The sequence below is a fragment of the Mesocricetus auratus genome, unplaced genomic scaffold (genome assembly GCF_017639785.1).
Source record: "Mesocricetus auratus isolate SY011 unplaced genomic scaffold, BCM_Maur_2.0 Super-Scaffold_4256, whole genome shotgun sequence".
NCBI lineage: Eukaryota > Metazoa > Chordata > Mammalia > Rodentia > Cricetidae > Mesocricetus > Mesocricetus auratus.
The window spans coordinates 13,627,358-13,648,214 of NW_024429182.1; the positions used below are offsets into that span (position 1 = coordinate 13,627,358).

General features: G+C 44.4%; 1 protein-coding gene across 3 annotated transcripts in view; it reads left to right on the top strand.

Moving 5' to 3' along the window:
* Positions 1-3,683: 3,683 nt before the first annotated feature.
* The window catches only part of Cfap43 (cilia and flagella associated protein 43), a 105,343-nt gene continuing 88,169 nt past the window's right edge, over positions 3,684-20,857 (top strand). For 2 of the 3 annotated variants that reach the window (XM_005063483.4, XM_021230659.2), the window contains exons 1-3: positions 3,685-4,025; positions 4,540-4,793; positions 9,661-9,757. In XM_005063483.4, coding sequence (XP_005063540.2) covers positions 3,838-4,025; positions 4,540-4,793; positions 9,661-9,757 — 539 coding nt within the window. In that variant the 5' untranslated portion in view covers positions 3,685-3,837. Of the gene's footprint in view, positions 4,026-4,539; positions 4,794-9,660; positions 9,758-20,857 lie in introns of all 3 variants that reach the window. The other variant, XM_013117431.3, reaches the window with a different exon arrangement.

The window sequence follows — 20,857 nt, forward strand, 5'->3', positions numbered from 1 at the left end:
GGAGTGGGTAGAAGGGGGATGGGGAGGTGAGCATGAGGGAAAGGGATGGTGGAGTTGGGGGAAGGACTGAGAGGGAGAACAGGGAAAGAATTATCTTGATAGAGGGAGCCATTATGGGATTATCGAGAAGCCTGGCACTAGGGAAATTCCCGGGAATACACAAGGATGACCCCAGATAAAACTCTAAGCAATACTGGAGAGGGTGCCTGAACTGGCCTTCCCCTGTAATGAGATTGAGGACCACTATAATTGTCATCATAGAATCTTCATCCAGTAACTGATGGAAGCAGATGCAGAGATCCACAACTAACCACTGGGCTGAGCTCCCGGAGTTCAGTCAAAGAGAGGGGGAGTGAGAATGTGATCGAAGGAGTCAAGACCAGGATTGGGAAACCCACAGAAACAGCTGACCTGAACTAGTGGGAGCTCACTGACTCTGGACTGACAGGTGGGGAAACTACATAGGACCAAACTAGGCCCCCTGAGGGCAGGTGACATGGTTGGCTTGACCAGATTATGTGGCCACTGGCAGTGGGACCAAGATCTATCCCTAAGGCATGAACTGACTTTGTGGAGCCCATTTCCTATGGAGAGATACCCTGCTCAGCCTAGACACAGTGAGGAGGGCCTTGGTCCTGCCTCAATGTGGTGATGGGACAGACTTCGTTGACTCACCATGGGAGGCCTTACCCTCTCTGAGGAGCAAATGGGAGGTGGGGTGAGTGGAAGGTAGGTAGGAGGAGTGGGAAGAGGGGAGAGAGGGGGTACTGGAATTAGTATGTAAAAAAAGAAAGAAAAGCTTTACTACCACAATAAGTAAATAAATAAATAAATAAATAAATAAATAAATAAATAAATACCAGGAAGTGTCACATAGCTAGAACATAATGAGTTTCTATTGAGAAGCATATATACTGTGGCTTACGTTAATGGTTAGGAAAAAAGCTGACTCCCAGGAGCCCAGTCAACTTAAATTCTTTTAATCTTAATGCTGGGAGATGTGATCAGAGGTTTCAGAGTGCATGATATCTGAAACAAAGCTTTGATTAAGATATTTTTGTTAAATAGCTTTCAGGTTAAAAAAAAGACTATCTAAAATTTTAGAAAGCGACATATTTGAGTGAGGGACTTGTTGTGGTCAGGCACCAAGAACAAAGCAGCCCAGTTATTATTAGCTGATGTGCCTTTCTTGCTTATGATTGGTTGGTGATTGCACCCATTTCTGCCCTTAGCTTCCTGATATATAAAAAAAAACTGTTGATGAGTGGGTATGCACCCTATGCACTCTAAAGATTAAAGTAGAGCTGATTGTTTTTCACATATAAAAATTTATGTTTGTGATCTTAAGATTCCTTATAAGATTACCTTTCAATATAAGTAATAAAGTGATTGACTCTAAGGAGCATTCTTCCCTCCAGCCTGGTTCCTGAGCCACATCAGTCCCAAATGAACATGCAGGATGCTATATTAATTATAAAGCTGTTGGCTGTTTTCTTTGGTTTCTTAATGGCTAGCTCTGACTTCATTATTAACCCATAATTACTAATATATATTTTTATAAGGACTTATCTTACTGAAAATGCCAGACTTGCACCCTTTCCTCCAGGGATCACATGGTAACTCTTTTCTCTTGACTACATATCCCAGAATCCTCCTTAACTCCTAGTCCCACCTATCTTGCTTCCTTAATGGCCAACAGTGCTTTATTTATCAGCCAGTAAGACAACATATACACAGAGCGACTTCCCCCATCAATTGACTCTTTCTTTGTAACCACAACACGCCATCTGCCAGCAAAAGAATTGGCTGAGAAAAGTACCCTGCTTGTGCACACCCTGTTAATCTATAACAGGTTACTTAGGTATGAGTGCATGTGGGTTCCTGGGATGACATTGTTTAATCATGCAAGGGAAAAGGGAAACATGGTTTTGTTTTAGCTATATTCATTATAATCATTCACTTGAAAAACAGAATGTAACCATATTGTAGTTTTTATATTGGTTGAAAGATTTTGTTGGGATATATAAGCAATAAAGGGAAAATACAGACAGAACTGAAGCAGAGAAAAAAAGAATGAAAGAACTCAAGGAATGAACAGAGCATGCAAAGAGTATGGGTGTGGGCTTCTCAAAGAAGAGTTAATTAAAACACATTTAGCATAGAATTTTAAGTACAGGGCTTAAGAGAAAGAAAGATTCCCCCAGGGAGAGAATAAAACAGCCTAGTGTGGATGTGGGATTCCCAATAGAGTTACAGTTGAGTGTCTTAGTAGTAACCTTATATAGAATTTTGGCAGCTCTCAAACTACATCTCAAAAGGCTGCTAAAAGCCACACCTTTTTTCTTTCTTTTTTTTTTTGGCATGAGATTATAGGAGATGCCTTAAAGTGGATTAAAATGATGGGGTATGAGCCAGGCTGTGGTGGCACAAGCCTTTAATCCCAGCACTCAGCAGGTAGAGGCAGGCAGAACTCTGTGGGTTCGAGGCCAGCCTGGTCCACAGAGCTACACAGAGAAACCCTGTCTCAAAAAACAAAACACAACAACAACAAGTGATGAGGCATGACCAGAGGCAGTCGGATTGCACACGGGGGCTTAGACATGTCCTTGTACTGTGAAGGCAAATTCTGATGTGAGTCCTAGAAAACTCTACAGTTGGAAGGGAATAAGGACCCAGGCAAATGATAATGGGTTGGAACGTTGATTCTCTCCTGTCAGACTCAAGCTAGTGAGTCCTTTCCTTTCCTGTGTCTCCATCTTTCTGTCCTACCTCATCATTCTGGTTATTAAACATTGTTGCGTGGATTATTGTTTCAAACATTTGATATACTCTTCCTTGTTTTTCTCTTTAAAACGTCCTCATACTTCAACCCACTTGAACACACTCATAGTTTATTATGTAAGGTAAAGCGGCCAGAGAGAGACCATGCTGACTTGACACTCCCACCCCTGAGACCAAGGCCAAGGAAAGAACACTCTGAGCCTGACTTGACCCCAAGCCCAAGACAAGAAAAAGAATCGCACAAATCCCTGAGCTTGCCCTGAGATAAGGCCACAAAATTCCCATCAATCCCAGGCCACCCTGGAAAGATCCAAACCCTAAGAACCCCTGTATAAACCCTGTCTTCTACTCAGTTCCCTCCTGCTTTTCACCTGAGCAGAGGCAGCCACCCTCCTCATGATACATCTCTTGGATGAGGTTTGTGGTGTGGCATGCCTTTCCTTGGTTCCTGATCGCCAGGGTACCTTTCCCAGCAGAGCTGGGGCACAGTTATGCTGTGAATGTTCCCGGAACCATGCTCTGCCATTCCCAAATATATATCGTTTTCTCCAGAGAACCTCTCTGTTTGGGTTTGGTTTTGTTTGCTGATTTACGTTGACAGTGGCCGGGACAGAAAGAGCTGGAGAGAGAAGGGAGAAGCCTCTGGAAGGAAACGGATTAGAAAGAAGAAAGAAGAGGGTGAGGCGAGAAGAGCATGACCTATCATCCACCATGTTGCTTCCGTCTGCCTTGCTGTGCTACAACTGAAGGGTTACACAACCGTTGCGTCCTTGGCACTTCGGATTCTGACTGGGCCTTCAGCCCACTGGGTTCTGTAATCTTAGGCAAATTCCTGCTTCTCACTTCCCTTAGTGGGGGGAAGCAGGCTCAGCCAGTCAGAGAAATAAGGGAAACATTTTCTGGCATGTCGCTAGGAGCAGAGTGGCCGGGGCAGCATGCAAGATTAAGAGTCGTTTTGACATTAACACAGAAACTGTTTGCCAGGGCAGAGCCAGCTCCACAAGCAGGGTCCCACCCCTCGCTTTCCCCTTCGCCTATAGGCGCGGCCGCCAGCCAATGGGCGCGGGGCTCCGGTCTCCGGGATACGGATGTAAACAGTGGCATCTCGGCGGGTGCCTAAGCCCGACCCGGCAGGACCCCCGAGTAACGGCCGCGGCCCCGAGTGTCCTGAGAGTGGCCATGGCGCAAGGCCGGGAGCGCGAAGATGCTTCCATGCCCTTCATCGGAGCCTCCCTGTCCGTGAGGTGCGGCATCGCGGGCGCGCGGGGCGGGGGCGGCTCCAGGAAACCCCGCCGGGACCCCCACCCCTCGGCTCCCCCTGCAGACCCGCCTGGCAGCCTCCTCCGTCCGACCCCTCGGTCCCCTCCCCGGATGACTGGCCCTCAGTTTCCCACCCCATCACACCGCCACCCTGCTGCAGGGACCCTCACTTGCTGGCCCAGTGTCGCTTCCCCCCACCGTTTGTTTCGGCACCCTCTTTCCCTGCATGCTCAGACTCAGGGCTCCTGCACACTCAACCCCTCTTCAAGCAATTCCCATCCCCGTGACCACTTCCTGCTCCTCCCTCTCTCTCCGGATGTATGGGCCTTGATGCTGGGCCTTGGAAATCTACCAGAACTATACAACAAGAGCTATACAAGCAGAAAGAGAGTTTAAAACGGAACAGATGCATTTCGTGGGTTTGGAGGTTTTCTAGTCGCCGTGTTAAAAAGGAAAAGCAGATGTATTGTACTGATGGTGATCTCTCTTTTCTCAAAGATGGGTGCAAGGATTCCCCAGCCAGAATGTTCATTTTGTCAACGACCACACCATCTGCTACCCTTCTGGGAACTACGTAATATTCTTCAACCTTGAAACCAAGAAGAAGACTGTACTGCAGTGCATTAATGGAATTGTGGGTGTCGTGGCTACTAACATCCCCGGTGAAGTTGTGGCTTTCTCTGACCGCAGACTCAAACCCATCATTTACATCTACAGCTTTCCTGCACTGGTTAGAAAAAACAAATTAAAAGGTATCTGGGAGACCCTCCCCACACCACACTCCAGCCCTGGAACCGGAGGATTTGTTTGTTTGTTTGTTTGTTTGTCTGGTTGGTTGGTTTGGTTTTTCCAGACAGGGTTTCTCTGTATAACCCTACTTGTCCTGGAGTTCTGTAGTCCAGGTTGGCCTCAAACACAGAGATCCGACTGCCTCCACTGCCTGAGAGCTGGGATTAGAGGGGTGCAGCACCACCACACCTGACAACTGAAGAACGCTTTCATGTGAGCAAATCGGGGTCCTTCCAAATGAAGGTGGCTTGTATGACAAAGGGGTTGTTTTGGATAGAAGCGGGCAAGCCAATCACCACAGGTTTCCATGGCCTTCCACTCAGTGTGCTGCACTCCCTGCCAGCACTGCTGCTGCCTCAGAATCTCCTCAGAAGGGCAGCATCAGCCTGTAGTGGTCTTGCTCGCCCACCTCCCAGACTCTTAGAGGCTGGACAGAGAAGCTTACTTGAACCCATGAGCTGGAGACCAGCCTAGGCAAGTTAGAAAGAAACAACCACTCCCTCAAACATGCCCAAATCGGCTCCCACCCCAGACCTACCAAACCAACACCTTAGTTTTAACAACAGTTCTCAGATGATTCATGAGCGTTTTAAACTGTGGGAAACACGGGTTAGTTAGAGAACTGACCTTCCCGGGACAATGTTTCTTCTTTCCAGGTGATTTGCTGGAATTCTGATGCTTGTATAACTAACTAATAAAGACAAGTCTAAACCCACTGTTCTTAACCACAAAATGGGGATAAACATGTTGTCTAATGTTAAGTTTGTGGTAATGCCAGAGGAACACACACACACACACACACACACACACACACACCCACACCAAGCACTAGTCCATGGCTACCTATTATTTTTGTATTACTGTTAAGTCATTCACAGATACAGCTGACCTCCATGGATTTGCTGTACATCTCCAGGAGTCTCTATCTAATGATTCTAATGATGCCTGCCCCCATTTAACACAACCTGAATCTGAGTGTTGTGATTACACACACCTGTAACCCAAACTTTAGGATGTCGAAGAAGAAGGATCCAGAGTCTAAGACCACCCTGAGCTAAAAGCAAGACCCTGCCTCCAACTAAACTAACAAGAGAAAGTCTGCAGGCAGCAAGGTCAGGAAGCTGAGCCCGAGTGGGGAGCCTTAGTTTCAGAACCACGTGGGTCAAACAGGTGTTTGGATCAAGTCAGACATCATCACTGTGGTTTACATGTTACATGGAGTAATCTGTGTTCTTCACACATTAAGACACCTTAATGAAAGCATAACCCAGTCAACGTAATCTAGCTATAAACTGGGGACTGTTTGTGTGAACTGCAGCCACACTTCATGTTTAAGATACCCCCAGCTTGCCAGATACGGTGGCACACGCCTTTAATCCCAGCACTCAGGAGGCAGAGACAGGCGGACCTCTGTGAGTTTGAAGCCAGCCTGGTCTACAAATTGAGTTCCAGGACATCCAAAGCTGCATAGAGAAACTCTGTCTCAAAAACAAAACGACAAAAAAAAATAAAGATGCTCCAGTTTAACTTTATGGCTCCAGCCCTGGGCAAGCAATTGTTCATTAATTAAAACCAGGAGACAACACCCATATTGCATAAGGAATCCCTAGAAGAATTCACAATAAAAGCAGATCATCAAGGATACTTGTTATCATCGGTGTCATTTAGTGTATAGATCTAACCAATACAATAAAACATTTAACGTAAATGTGTAGCTGTGGGATAGAAATAGTCTGCTGGGACTTAAGAAGGAATGTTTAGCAAGGGTACTGATTTCAGAATAATGCCCATATAAGTAGATTAAATAGTTAGGAATAATTCAAACATATCAGTGACTCAGACTTAAATATATATTAAGCAAAAAGTTATACACTATATATTTAAATATATAATTCCATAGAAACATATTCCAGGGTAGAAATTATTATTATTGATATAAATAAATGCATTTTTAATATTTATCACAGAAAAATCACTCATGAGCTCATTATTTTAGAGAGTAGAGAGTACTTAAATAACTCCAATGCGTTTCTGAAACAAAAGGCAGAGGGTCTTTGTAACATCGAAAGGTTCAGGGAATTAAGAGAGTGGTGTTCCTGCGGGGACCCCCAGATCAGTGGAGGTGTGAAGAAGTCTAGAGCCGGAAAAGTGAGTTCTCTGAAGAAGGAACTCACACTCCAAGGAATATGGATTTTTCAACGGTGACGTTAAGAAAAATTGAATATTTGAATTAACATGTCAAGATAGACATCCTACACATAATGCATACCCCATGAAAATAGGATTCAGCAGAAGAAAACCCATTTTAGAAGTAACCAAAAATATTTCAGGTTGGGGAAGAACCTAGAACCTAGTACGCTATTTAAAAGGATGGGCATATTTACTAACAAATGTAAAACATCAGTTCGATCATAAAATTAGCATGCAAATAACAGAACAAGGACAACAGATGGGAAGAAATATAACCAAAGGTCCTCACAGCATTTATGAAGCAGTAAGAGAAAGGCTGACATCTCATAGGAATGAATGACAAGGAACTTCCCCAGACAGAGCATAAATCATAAATGATGAATTATACTAATATGATCTGACTTTATATTTGTTTTTTTAAGTATAGCTTAGGGCCAGCAAGATGGTTTGGCAGGTAAAAGCCCTTGCTTCACAAGCCTACTAAACAGCGTTCAAACCCAGCACCCACATAGAAGTGGGAGGAGAGAAAGCAAGGCCCTCAGGTGCCTCCCGACAGGTGCACGCTCACCCACATACACAGACGCAAGCACGTAGCACATAGGTGACAACAGCATAGGTGACAGTCATGTAGTGTAGGGTAGATCCAGGGGTTTTGTTTCTGTCAGTTGGGTTCAATTTTTTGGAGCCAGCGAGAGTGTGGAGAAATTGGTAGCCTCTTGCTTACTGGCAGTGGGAGCATAAACTGATAAGAGCCCTTCTGGGGCCACCACGAGGATTAGAACTCAATTTTATGGAAATGTAGTAGTCTGAAAGGTGGTTATAGGTCTATGTACAGAGGAGTTAAAAGTACTGCCATAATTATAAAGGCAATAGCCCACAGTTCTGGTATATGAACAGTGGTGAATATGTTAAAAATCCCATGAAGGGTTATTTTTGCAAGCATTGCCAATCAAAACTTTAAGGAAATACTAAGAACATGATAAAGTGCTTAATGTAATATTAACAAGGAAACCAATAAGATAGAACACTTTGTGTGATCTAAATTATATTTTTTTAAATGGAGCATTTTGTCACAACATTCAATCAACAAGTATTACAACTATAAGCAGGAAATTATATGCACAGAGAGTATAGTTGCATGTATTTACATGTAAATAAACACATAGTAGAAGGACACTGAGCATGGTAATACACGCCTGTACTCCCAGCACTGGGGAGGAAGAGGCAGAAGATTTGGAGTCAAGGTTGTCCTCAGTTACATAGTAAATCCAAGGCCAGCCTGGGTTACATAAGACACTGTCTGAAAGAAAAAAAAGAGCAGAAAGAAATTTACTAAACTTGATGTTAGGGTCATAAAAAATACTTATTTTTTTCTTCCTAAGTGTTTAAAAATTATCTTCCAAATCTCATATATTTAAATTTTTTGAATGTATAATATTTGTAATATTATACAACAAATAGAACTTATTTGATATTGATGTTGATGATAGGAAAAGTAAAAGCTATAAAATATTTGTATTAAGGTCTCATCCCACAGAATATTTATTTTTTCATTACATGCTCAATAAATACACATTTTTTGTTGACTATGCCTTGTTAAATAAATTTAATGACAAAGTCAACTTTACGGATTATATATATATATATTCATTCATATATAACAGAAGTACAGGGCTGGAGAGATCGTTCAGCAATTAAGAGCACGTGATGTCCCTGCGGAGGTCCTGAGTTGATCCCAGCACCCACAACTTCACAGCCACTGTAACTCCAGCTGAGGGAGATCTGACAGCCTTGTCTGGCCTCTGCAAGCACCTGTACACATGTCACAACACACACGCACAAGCACATGATGAGAAGTGTTAAAAACAGAAACAGTCATTAAAATACTCACAACAAGCAAACAGGCACAAACATCAAGGCTGACCTTGGGCCTGTGCAACTGCATTGGAGATGAGCCAGTGAGGAGAAAGTCAGCCCTGTCCCTTCTAGACAGAGATGAGAGTGTTCCTCATTTGCCTCCCCAACAGCTACCTTGTAACCATCTCAGTTACTAAGACTTTAAAAGCAATGTGGCATTTCCTCAGCTAGATACATAAGTAAAGTTGTTCTAAGAACTGGAAGAAACTATTTAATATGTTATCCAGAATTATTACAACCTCCTCCTAAGACACTTGCAGCTTGAATAACTCCTCTAATTCCAATGTCTCATATTTATGAGACGTTGAGGGCCATTCTATTCAAATCGGGCTGGAACTCTATGGTGTAGTTAGTTCAGTTGAGCAGCAAAGTCTAAAGATGGTGACATAATGGTCGTAATAAAAATGGATTTTCCTGGGTATGAGTGGAGTAAGCCTATAATCCTGGCACTTGGGAGAAGGAGGCAGGGGCATCACAACTTTGAAGCTAACCTCAATTACATAGGAAGACCTTGTTTGAAAGAAAACAAGACAAAACTCCCATCAACAAAAACATCGAAATGGTTCTTAACTTTTCCCTGAGCTTTCTGTTCACAATCTTAGCGGCTGGCCAGAAGGCCACTCACTTCCTAGCAAAGTAATTTAAAGGTATATGCGAATCACTAGGAGGCTGTGAGTTCATGGATGTGACAGTCATGTCCTCGTCATGGATTTTGTATTCCAGGCAACGTCCTCCTGGACTACACTCTGCTTTGCTTCAGCTACTGCGGCACCTACCTGGCCAGCTACTCATCTCTCCCAGAGTTTGAGCTGACCCTCTGGTAAGTCAGCAGCCTGCGGTGCTCTCTTCTCCAGATTTCCCTGGAGCCCCCCCCCCCTTCCAGATTCCACAAAGGGGACTAACACCAAAATCCCAAACAAGGGAAGCTGGGGAGGATGAACATCCTAGTCACATGATTTAATGTCATCTTTATGCTGGGTATGAAATTTGTCAGGACAAAAACTGTAATAATGGAATTACTGTGTTTCTCTTTTTAGAGACATGTGCAGTGTCTTGGTTAGGGTTTTTGTTTGTTTTTGTTTTTGTTTTGTTGCTGTGAAGAGACACCATGACCACAGCAACTCTTGCAAAGTAAACATTTAATTGTGGGGGTGGCTCACTTACAGTTTCAGAGGTTCAGTCCATTATCATCAATGACAAGGAGCATGGTGGCATGCAGGCAGGCATGGTGCTGTCTATGTCTTGACCAGACGGCAACAGGAAGTTGACTGACTGTCACACTGAATGCCGCTTAAGAAAAGACACCTCAAAGTGTGCCCCTACAGTGATACACTTTCTTCAACAAGACCACGCCTACTCCAACAAGGCCACACCTCCTAATAGTGCCACTCCCTTTGGGGGGCATTTTCTTTCAAACCATCTCAAGCAGTATTCCCTTAAATCAGTTGAGGAAACAACTCTAAGTACATAAAGTTTAATCTTTCCCTAAAGCAAATGGTTCTTTCGTGTTTTTAGCATGTTTTCTGCTGTGTTGACATTAGGATGGTCTGTGTGTTTAAAGTTATCAGTTAATGCTGACACTGGAGCAGTATGTTCAGAGTGGAACATTCTACTACATTGGCCAGCTGGGTAGAGAAACCTGTGGGTTAGACACAGGTGTGTCTGTGGTGGACTGTTTCATGTGGCCAACTCTGTAGATACATCCTCTTCCATCTATGTTATAAGCCTCTCCAGGGAGTTAGGATTTGTGTTTTGTTGTTATTGTTGTTTTTTAATGGGAAGTGCAAAGTACCTGTGATGACTGAGGCCAGACTTTATACACCAGCATTTCTACACAAAAATATGAGATTCCCAGCTTAGAGAGCCAAGTTCAACTAATATACTAGTTTATTTTAGTGGGTATTTTGTCTGCATATGGGTTCTGAGAATCGAACTTAGATCCCCCGAAAGTTCCTCCATGCTCTGAAGCTGAGCCTAGTGTGGTGGCCTGCATCTATCTGAGATGCTGAGAGAGGAGTTGTGGTGACTTCAAGACTAGCCCTGGATACACAGTTTGGGCTCCTGCTCTAAAGTATGAAACCTTGGGGAGGGAGGAGGAAGGAAGAGAGAGGGGTGAGGAGGAAGAAGAAGGAAGGGAGCACTCCATCGAAGGTTGGTGATGTTGTTCCCTGGTAGAATGTTTTCAATCATGCTTGATGCCCTGAGTTTGATTCTTAGCAACACACACACACACACACACACACACACACACACACACACACACACACCTTTACTGACATATAACTGGTGTATACTGAACTGTTCACTTATAAAATATACAGTTTAAATTTGGGCTGGTACAAGCACCCTTGGAACTATCACCATAATCAGGATAAATATACCCTTATCCACAGTTTCCTTGTACCTCCCAAAGCCTTGTCCCTTACCACACATACCCTTAGCCACCCTTGTCCTCTTCTCAGTCAGCCTCTGGTGTGTTCATGTCACTCGAGACTCTTTTGCTTTTTCTACACATTTCACACACAGAAGCCATATAACCCCTTCTGTTCTGTCTGCTTTCATGCACCTTAGTGGTTTGGAAATCTGCTAGCACTGTGTAGCTCAAGAGTTCCCTTTGCTATTCCATGTAATGGATACACCATCTAATGTTGTGGAGGATTAATTAGTTAGTCGTGCTGCATAATTTTATGTTGTGGAATATTTGTTTAATGATGCAAAGATGTGTTGAATTTTTTATGTTGCATTTGTTTAAATCTGTAAAACTGTGTTACTTTGTCCGTATAAAACACCGGATTGACCTAATAAAGAACTGAATGGCCAGTAGCTAGGCAGGAGAGAGAAACAAGTGGGGCTATTCCTAGAGAGAATAAAAAGAAGAGAGGGGAGAAGGGGAGTGAGAAAAGGAGGAGAGAGGATGCGCCAGGGGCCAACCACCCGGCTACACAGCCAGCAATGGAATGAGAAGGAATGAGAGACATATAGAAAAGAGAACAGCAAATGGGACAATTTAAGCTAAGAAAAGCTGACTAGAAGTAAGCCAAGCTAAGGACAGGCATTCGTAAGTAAGATTGAGTCTCTGGGTATTTATTTGGGAGCTGGGTGGTGGCCTCCCTCCAAGAGCAAAGAGGGAAAAAACAGCTACAATCCAGTTACATGTTAGCTATCTAGCATCTCTCTTTGTAAGGGTTATGATCTTTTTATGACAGCTGTCTTTACAATTCAAAGCACCTGGACATGTGAATGGGAAGAGGGTCCAAAACACCCACAGACAGCAACTCATGAGCCTGAGCTAAGGAGGAGAGGGTGGTTAAATTCTTCTGGGTGGGTTTCTGTGAGTCTCTATGCCACAGCACCTGACTGAGTTCTGCTCTGAGGCTGCCCAATGACAGCCTCAGTTGTTTCGTATAGATAAACACTCCACCCTATAAAGCCATGCTTGTCCTTATCACGTGGGGCCTGCTAATCAGTACAAAGAGACAGCAAAGTTTCATTTCTTTGGCCTGTCAGACAGGGGTTAAAACAAGGGATGGTCCACTCTTATCAGGGGAAGCAGGTTGGAATTACTTCTTGACATCATATTAGAAACAAGCAGAACACTGTTCTTCCTCCATGTTTGAGCTGGGTTTATTTTCCCCGTTTTTCAAGACAGGGTTTCTCTGTGTAGCTTTGGAGCCTATCCCGGCACTCACTCTGTAGACCAGGCTGGCCTCATACTCACAGAGATTCACCTGCCTCTGCCTCCCGAGTGCTTGGATTTGATGGGTGAAGTCCTGTACATTTGTTAATAAAGCACTGTTGGCCAATAGGAATCTAGATAGGTGGGACTAGGAGTCCAGGAGGATTCTGGGAAGGAGAAACACAAGAGAGTTCGAGATGTAACGCCATGGGGTAGGAGCCCGGAACTATTCTCCGGTAAGAAACATACTTAGATTAACAATTATGGGGTAATTACTTAAGTCAGAGCTAGCCAGTAAGAAACAAGCAAGGCCAACAGCTTCATAATTAATACAGCGTCTTGTGTGTTTATTTGGGAACTACAATGCGGCAGAGCCCAGGCGGCTGGCGGGGGGATAAACCAAAGCAGCTAGCAAAGAAAAAGCTTCTCTTTACAGGATTAAAGGTGTGCGCCACCAACACCAGGCGAGTTGTTTTATTCTTAAGCCACCTGGGAAGTGGCGGGGTAGTTTAAGCCTAGAGGGGCTGAGATATTTACATCTAACCCACGAATGGAGGAGGAGTCAGGGAAGGACTCCTGGGAAGGGAAAGTGTGTTCAAATAGGACCCTCAACTCAGTTTTCTGAGATCACTGTAACAAATGCCACAAAGCAGGTGATTTAAGCAACATAAATTCATTGTCCCAAGTGCTGGAGATCAGAATCCAAGCTCTGGGTGCAGGCAGGCTTGGTTCCTTCTGAGGGCTGTGAGTGAGTGTTCTATGCCTGGTCGGCTCCCACTGATGCTTTGGTGGCCATTTCTGATGGCCTTGTCCTGTAGACTCACCACCCTGTTCTCTGTCTTCATTCTCACTCAGCACACACGACATTCTCCCCATGTGTCTGTCTCGTAATGTCCCCACTTTTAGGAAGACCAGTAATTTTAAATTGAGGCCCAACCCTAATGACTGCGTTTGACTTGATTACCTTCATAAATTCCTATTTCCAAATAAAGTCATATTCTGAAGAAGGTTCGTATATCAATATATGAATGGCTGCCTCTCCCATTTAACCCATAGCAATACCTAAAGTATAAGATTTAAGTTGGGATCAGCCTTAAAAAGGCCAGAATGGCAAGCAAGTGTCACATGCAAAGTCAAAGAACATACATCAAGGGTATGTGTGCACGTGCGTGCATGTGTGTGCCTGCGTGTGTGTGTGTGTGTGTGTGTGTGTGTGTGTGTGTGTGTGTGTGTGTGTGTTGAGCCCCTAGATGGCAGCTTGTCTCTGCCTCCCCAGCATCGAGATTGAAAGTGTATGATATCATACACAGCTTCTCTTTTTAAAGCTGGGTTCTGAGGGCTCTAAGATCCTTCTGCTTCCAAGGAAAGCACTTTACAGAGCCAGCTATCACTGCTGCCCCAATGCATCAAGTTTTTAGTTAAGAGATCACAATTAAAGGAACAGAAAAATTAGCCATGAGGGAGACACAGCGTGAGGTTGGCTCATGAGCAGCCTAATAAACAGGTATCCACCATCTAAATCAGGACATTTCTGAGAGTAAAAGAGGGTGTCCTTAATTATTAATAAAGAGTAAGGGGCTTAAAGTTGGGTTCTCCTGGACATATCTACCTGTGTATAATCCCTGCTAAGGACACATCATGGTTTATCCTACAAGTAAAGGGAAGCTGTGAGAAAAGAAGGGATAATGGAAGGTGTCAAGGACAAGGGAGGAAGGAAGTTGGAGGAGGCAGTGGAGGAAGATGGCTTGGGGTATGGGCAAACTGACCTGAGGCTGATTAAGAAAAGTAAGCGGAGATGTCTAACTGGGCAATTAATGCGTCAGTTGGGGTTTGGGTACCAGAAAGCCAGTCACTAAGTGAAGTGCCTTCTCTCACGAGCAGGTGTCTGGGTGTGGGCTGCCATTGGACAGTATGGTGGCTCCTCAGTATCCATGGCCATTTCTCACTGTCTTGTTGCTGCATTATTGCTTGGGTGCTGCCCTCATCGCTTTTCTGAAATGTGCCACCCATGCATTTTGGGGAGCCAGAGGGAAGGAAAAGACTTCCTGATGAAAAGCATGGCTTAGAGGTTGCACATACCACTGCCGTCATAGTCACAGGCCATGTCTAACTGCAATTCAGGGCAGTCATGTGCCTCACTGAACCCCAGGGATTCTGTTCCTCAGACAGAGGAGAAACCGGGAACACAGTATGTCTCTGCCACAGGTATCCAGGACTGGGGTGATGGAAGGAGACTGGAGAAGAAAAGCTGGGACTAGTTAAAACACAGCATCCTGAAAGTAGATGAGAATTCCTAAAGAAAGACCCAGAGGGACACCCATGAAAGCTGCTGAAGAGAGGAACCCCAAAAGGGGCTCAAAAGGAGCAGCTGTAGGAAGGGAGGGAGGGGAGGGAGCCCTTGGTGAAGTGGGTTCCTGAATATGCCTCACCCCAGAATCCACAGAACCCAGAGTCTGAAGTAAAACCTCGGGAACTAGTTCTTCAGTGGGAGCACAACGCTAAGACCCCAGGGAAGGGAGGAGCCAATAGGAGTGCACGTTTCTTGGCGGGCCACTGTGTGGCTACTGACACAGTTGTCTTGGGGGTGGACTCTGGGGAAGCAGGGATGGTCACTGTGTAGGGTGTTGACGCCTCTGCACTTTCAGGTTTATTGCCACCTCCTAGGTTATATGCCAGGGACCGGCCTACAGGAAGTCCTTGGACACATGGAAGCAGGGGTGAAGTAAGAGACAGGTGGGATGTGCCGTGTGGAGTCAGTCAGAAGAGAATCAGACAGCCACTACATCAGCAGAAGAGGCAGTCATGGCACCAGACATGGCTGGGGCTGAGGGGTTAGCGAGGTGTCCCAGAGACACTATATGATAGAGGCCCAAGAGTTCTTCCCAAGGGTAGCAAGCATGTGGAAGTGGCAGGGTGACTAGATAAAGACCAAGAGCTGCGGCTCTGTTTGGGATGAAGGCAGATGTCTGGGGATACTGGACACAGGTGATGATGGCCAAGGGAATGATGGTGATGGGCACAGATGTCTTGGGATGAGAGGAGGGGTGGAGATGAGGGAGCCCAACGGGAAGTTTAGAACAAGTTCTCAAGACATTTGATTGGAAGTAGACAGAAGAGAGGTGTGGACAGGTGAGACTAAAGGAAGGATTTTTCCCCCAAGATGGTTTAGTTGAGTACGTAAGTGTTGACAGTAAGGCAGGAGGAGCCTGAAGGTGCATAAGAGCAGCACTGTGGACAAAGATGCTCTGGAAGGCAGGACCAGATCCAGCACCTACGTAGCCAGAGGATTCATGGGGATTCATTGCGTAGTAACAGGGAGAAGAGAGGTGGTGCTGGTTAAACCTGGCCAGTCTGGGAACTGAGCTGGATGAACAGCAGGACTTGGGACTCCATCGGAGACTTTTCACAAATATGAGGGAAGGGATGGATGGACTAAAGGCCTGGGGAGACTGAAGAGTCTCTAAATTGGATGCTGTAGAACATGGGAGAGATGCAGAGCAGCCGTCACTACTGAATCCTCAGATCAAGGGCGATCCTGTCCCTAGGAAACCTCAGACTAAATGCTGTCTCCATGAAATCTCACATCGAATGCATGAGCTCCCGTCTCCTCCTGCCTTATATTTCTCTCTCTGCTCAGCCATATCCCTTCCTGTATCCACCTCCCTAGTGCTGTGATTAGAAGCGTGCGACTCCCAAGTACTGGGATTAAAGGTGTGAGCCACCACTGCTTGGCTTTGTTTCTCCTATAGACTAGATCAATCTCGTGTAGCCTAGGGTGGCATTGAACTAACAGAGATCCATCTGCCTCTGTCTCCTGAGTACTGGGATTAAAGGTGTGCGCTACCACCGCCTGGCCCCTATGGCTGACTAGTGGCTAACTCCCAGCCCTGATCTTAAAGCAAGCCTTATTTCTTTTTTTTCCCTCAATATATGTTTTTATTTAAATTAGAAACATGAATGCTTCACATGTCAATTCCAGCTCCCTCTCCCACCCTTCTTCCCTTGTCCCTCCATCAGCTCCCCTCTAGCCCCCCACCCAATCCTCACATCATTCCCCAGGGAGGGTGAGGCCCTCCTTGGTTTGATCTCCAGAGTCTGCCATTTCATCCAGGGCAGGATGTAGGCCCTTTCCCATGTGTCCAGGCTGAGAGAGCATCCCTCTATGTGAAATGGGCTCCCCAAACACTGATCTACAACTACCCAAGGCCCCAGTGATTTCTGAGGCCTCCTCACTGACACTACATTCATGGAGTCTGGATCAGTCCCCTGTTGGTCTCTCAGCCATCAGTCTGGGGTTCAAGAGCTCCCCCTTGTCCAGACAGCTGTCTTTGTAGGTTTCACCAGCACAGTCTTGACCCCTTTGCTCATCATTCCTCCATGTCTGTCACTGGGTTCCAGGAGTTCAGTTCAGTGTTTAGCTGTGGGTATCTGTCTCTGCTTCCATCAGTCCCTGGATGAAGGTTCTAGGATGGCATATAAGGTAGTTATCAACCCTATCATCAAGGAGGGGCATTTAATGTAGTCTCTCCACTATTGCTTAGTTTGCCAGTTGGTGTTATACTTGTAGATCTCAGGAAATCTCACTAGTGTCAGTTCTCTCCTCAAACCTACAATGACTCCATCTATTATTGTTTCTCTCATCCTGCTCTCCTCTATTCTTAACTCAAGTCAACCTTCCTGCTTCCCCATGCCTTCTTCTCCCCTCCTCTTATCCCCCTCTCTTTTTCCTGGTTCTCTCTCCCCTCCCCCGATGTTTCCAATCTGCTCAGGAAATCTTGGCTTATTCCACTTCTCTGGGGTACCATGAATATCTCTTGGGAACCTCCCTGTTTCCCAGACACACTGGCACTGGGATTGTAGGCTGGCACTCCCCTGATACATATCTAAAATCCATATATGAGTGAGTGCATACCATGTTTGTCTTTTCGTAACTGGGTTACCTCACTCAGGATTGTTTCTTCTAGTGACATCCATTTGCCTGCAAATTTCAAGATTCCATTGTTTTTTTTTTCAGCTGAGTAGTACTCCATTGTGTAAACGTACCACATTTTCTCTATCCACTCTTCATTTGTAGGGCATCTAGGTTGCTTCCAGGATCTAGCTATTACATATAATGCTGCTATGGACATAGTGTAACAGGCATCCTTGTTGTGTGAATGGGCATCTTTTGGGTATATGCCTAAGAGTGGAATTGCTGGGTCTTGTGGTAGACTGAGTCCCCTTTTCCTGAGGAATTTCCATACTGATTTCCAAAGTGGCTGTACAAGTTTGCACTCCCACCAGCAATGAACAAGTGTTCCCTTTTCTCCACATCCTCTCCAGAATAAACTGTCATTGGTGTTTTTGATTTTAGCCATTCTGACAGGAGTAAGATGATATCTCAGATTTGTTTTGATTTCATTTCCCTAATGGATAAGGATGTTGAACACTTTCTTTCCATTTTATACTCCTCTATTGAGAATTCTCTAGTTAAGTCCCCCACTTTCTAATTGGATCCTTTGGTGTTTTGGAGACTTGCTTCTTGAGTTTTTTGTAAATTTTGGAGATCAGCCCTCTGTCAGATGTGGGTTTGGTGAATATCTTTTCCCAATCTGTGGGGTGCCTTTTTGTTTTGCTGACTGTGTCCTTTGCCTTACAGAAGCTTCTGAGTTTCAGGAGGTCCCATTTATTAATTGTCGATCTCAGTGTTTGTACTACTGGTGTTATGTTCAGGAAGCGGTCTCCTGTACCAATTCGTTCAAGGGTACCTCCCACTTTTTCTTCTAACAGGTTCAATTTGGCTGGATTTATGTTGAGGTCTTTGATCCATTTAGACTTAATATTTGTGCATGGCGATAGACATGGATCTACAGTCTTCTACATGCCAATATCCAGTTATGCCAGCACCATTTGTTGAAAATGCTATCTTTTTAACATTGTATGGTTGTAGCTTCTTTGGTGAAAATCAGTTGTTCTTACGTTTGTGGATTAATCTCAGGGTTTTCAATTCTATTCCATTGGTCTACCTGTCTATTTTTGTGCCAATACCAAGCTGTTTTCAGGAATATAGCTCTATAATAGAGCTTGAAGTCAGGGATGGTGATGCCTCCAGATGTTGCTTTGTTGAGCAGGGTTGTCTTGGCTATCCTGGGGTTTTGTTTTTCCATATAAAGTTGAGAATTGCTACCCCCACTTGTTTCTTGGGTCCATTTGATTGGAAAATCTTTTCCCAACCCTTAACTCTGAAATAACGTCTGTCTTTGAAGCTGAGGTGTGTTTCTTGTATGCAGCAGAAGGATGGATTCTGTCTTCACATCCATTCTGTTAACCTGTGTCTCTTTATGGGTGAGTTAAGACCATTAATATTGAGAGAAGTTAATGACCATTGATAGCTCATATTCTGATGCTGTAACGATAAACTGCACACTTACTGAGAGTAAAACTAAGTATTTATTGTAGAAATTACTCACAAGATACCAAACAAGTAACCCAGATGAGCCCAGTAGTTTTCCGCTGCCAAACTGGAAGCCGAAATCCGGAAAAGAGACCAAGATTTCGGTTATTTGGTCTTTTATGCCTTCCCCCGTAACGCCCCCTAGCCATGCCCAAAAGTGGGCCTGGCTAGTGACGTAGTTCACTGCCTACATACGTATACGTCTTTACGTCCGTCCGTATACGTCTTTAGTCATGCCTAAAGTGGGTGTGGTTAGCGGTGTGGTAAACCCCTCTTTTATTACCTCATCTGTATGCTCCTCTAGTAAGTCACATGGTTAATGGCGGCATACAGGCTTCCTCCTACAATATTCGTTTGTTTCAGAATGGTTGTTGGTGGTGGAATTGTATGTGGATTTCCACCACTTTTTCTTTTGCCTATTGGTAAAGTGGGATTATCTATTGCCTATGTTTTTCTGGTTGTAGTTAACTTCCTTGGGTTGGAGTTTTCCTTCCAGAATTTTCTGTAGGGCTGGGTTAGTGGATATGTATTGTTTAAATCTGGTTTTGTCATGGAATATCTCGTTTTCTCCATCTATATTGATTGAAAGCTTTGCTGGGTATAGTAGTCTTGGCTGGCATCCATGGTCTCTTAGTGTTGGTAGAATATCCATCTAGGACCTTCTAGCTTTCATAGTTTCCATGGAGAAGTCAGGTGTAATTCTGATAGGTTTGCCTTTATATGTTACTTGGCCTTTTCCCGTAGCTGCTCTTAATATTCTTTATTTATTCTGTATGTTTGGGGTCTTGATTTTTATGTGTCGAGGGGATTTTTTTTTTGGTCCACTCTATTTGGTGTTCTATAAGCTTCTTGCACTTTCATTGACATGTCTTTCTTTAGGTTAGGAAAGTTTTCTTCTATGATTTTGTTGAATAAGTTTTCTGGCCCTTTGAGCTGGGTTTCTTCACCTTCTTCTATGCCTATTATTCTTAAGTTTGGTCTTTTCACAGTGTCCTATATTTCCTGGATATTTTGTGTTAGGGGTTTGTTGGACTTAAAATTTTCTTTGGTTAATGAATCTAATTCTCCTAGTGTATCTTAAACACCTGAGATTCTCTCTTCCATAGCTTGTATTCTGTTAGTAGTACCTGTCTGTAGTACCTGACCATTTTCCCAGCTTTTCTATTTCCAGCATTCCTTCAGACTGTGTTTTTTTATTGTTTCTATTTCAGATTTCAGCTCTTGCAATTTTTCTTGCAATTTTTGCTTTGTCTTTTCTTCCATTTCTTGCATTTTTGGATTGTTTTTTCTTCCATCTCTTTAAGGGATTTTTTTCATATCCTCTTTGAGGGCCTATGTCATTTTCATGAAGTTGTTTTTAATGTCATTCTCTTCTGGTTCATTTGTGTTGGGGTCTTCCAGTCTTGGTGGTGTAGGGTCTCTGGACTCTGGTGGTGTCATAATGGTTTTTCTGTTGCTCCTTGTGTTTTTATATTATCTCCTTCCCATCCATTCTTGCAGTGGGTTCCAGAAGGTGCCTCTTTCTCTCCTGGTGGGTGTGGGACCAGGGTTCCCTTCTGGTGGATGTAGGCAAGTCCAGTGCTCTGGTTGCTCTCCACTTCCTGGTCTCGTGTGTGGAGAAATGGAGTAGGATGCTGGCGTGCTTTGGATCCCACTGGCATTGATGGGAGCCCCAGTGGTAGACCTGAAGCACATGAGTGTGACCTGGAGACAGGCTCTAATAGTCTTAGTCACGTGGGTGGAGCAGGAGACTAGAATGCTGGGGTGTGTTGGCTCCTGCCACCAGGATGGAAGCCACAGTGGCAGTCCCC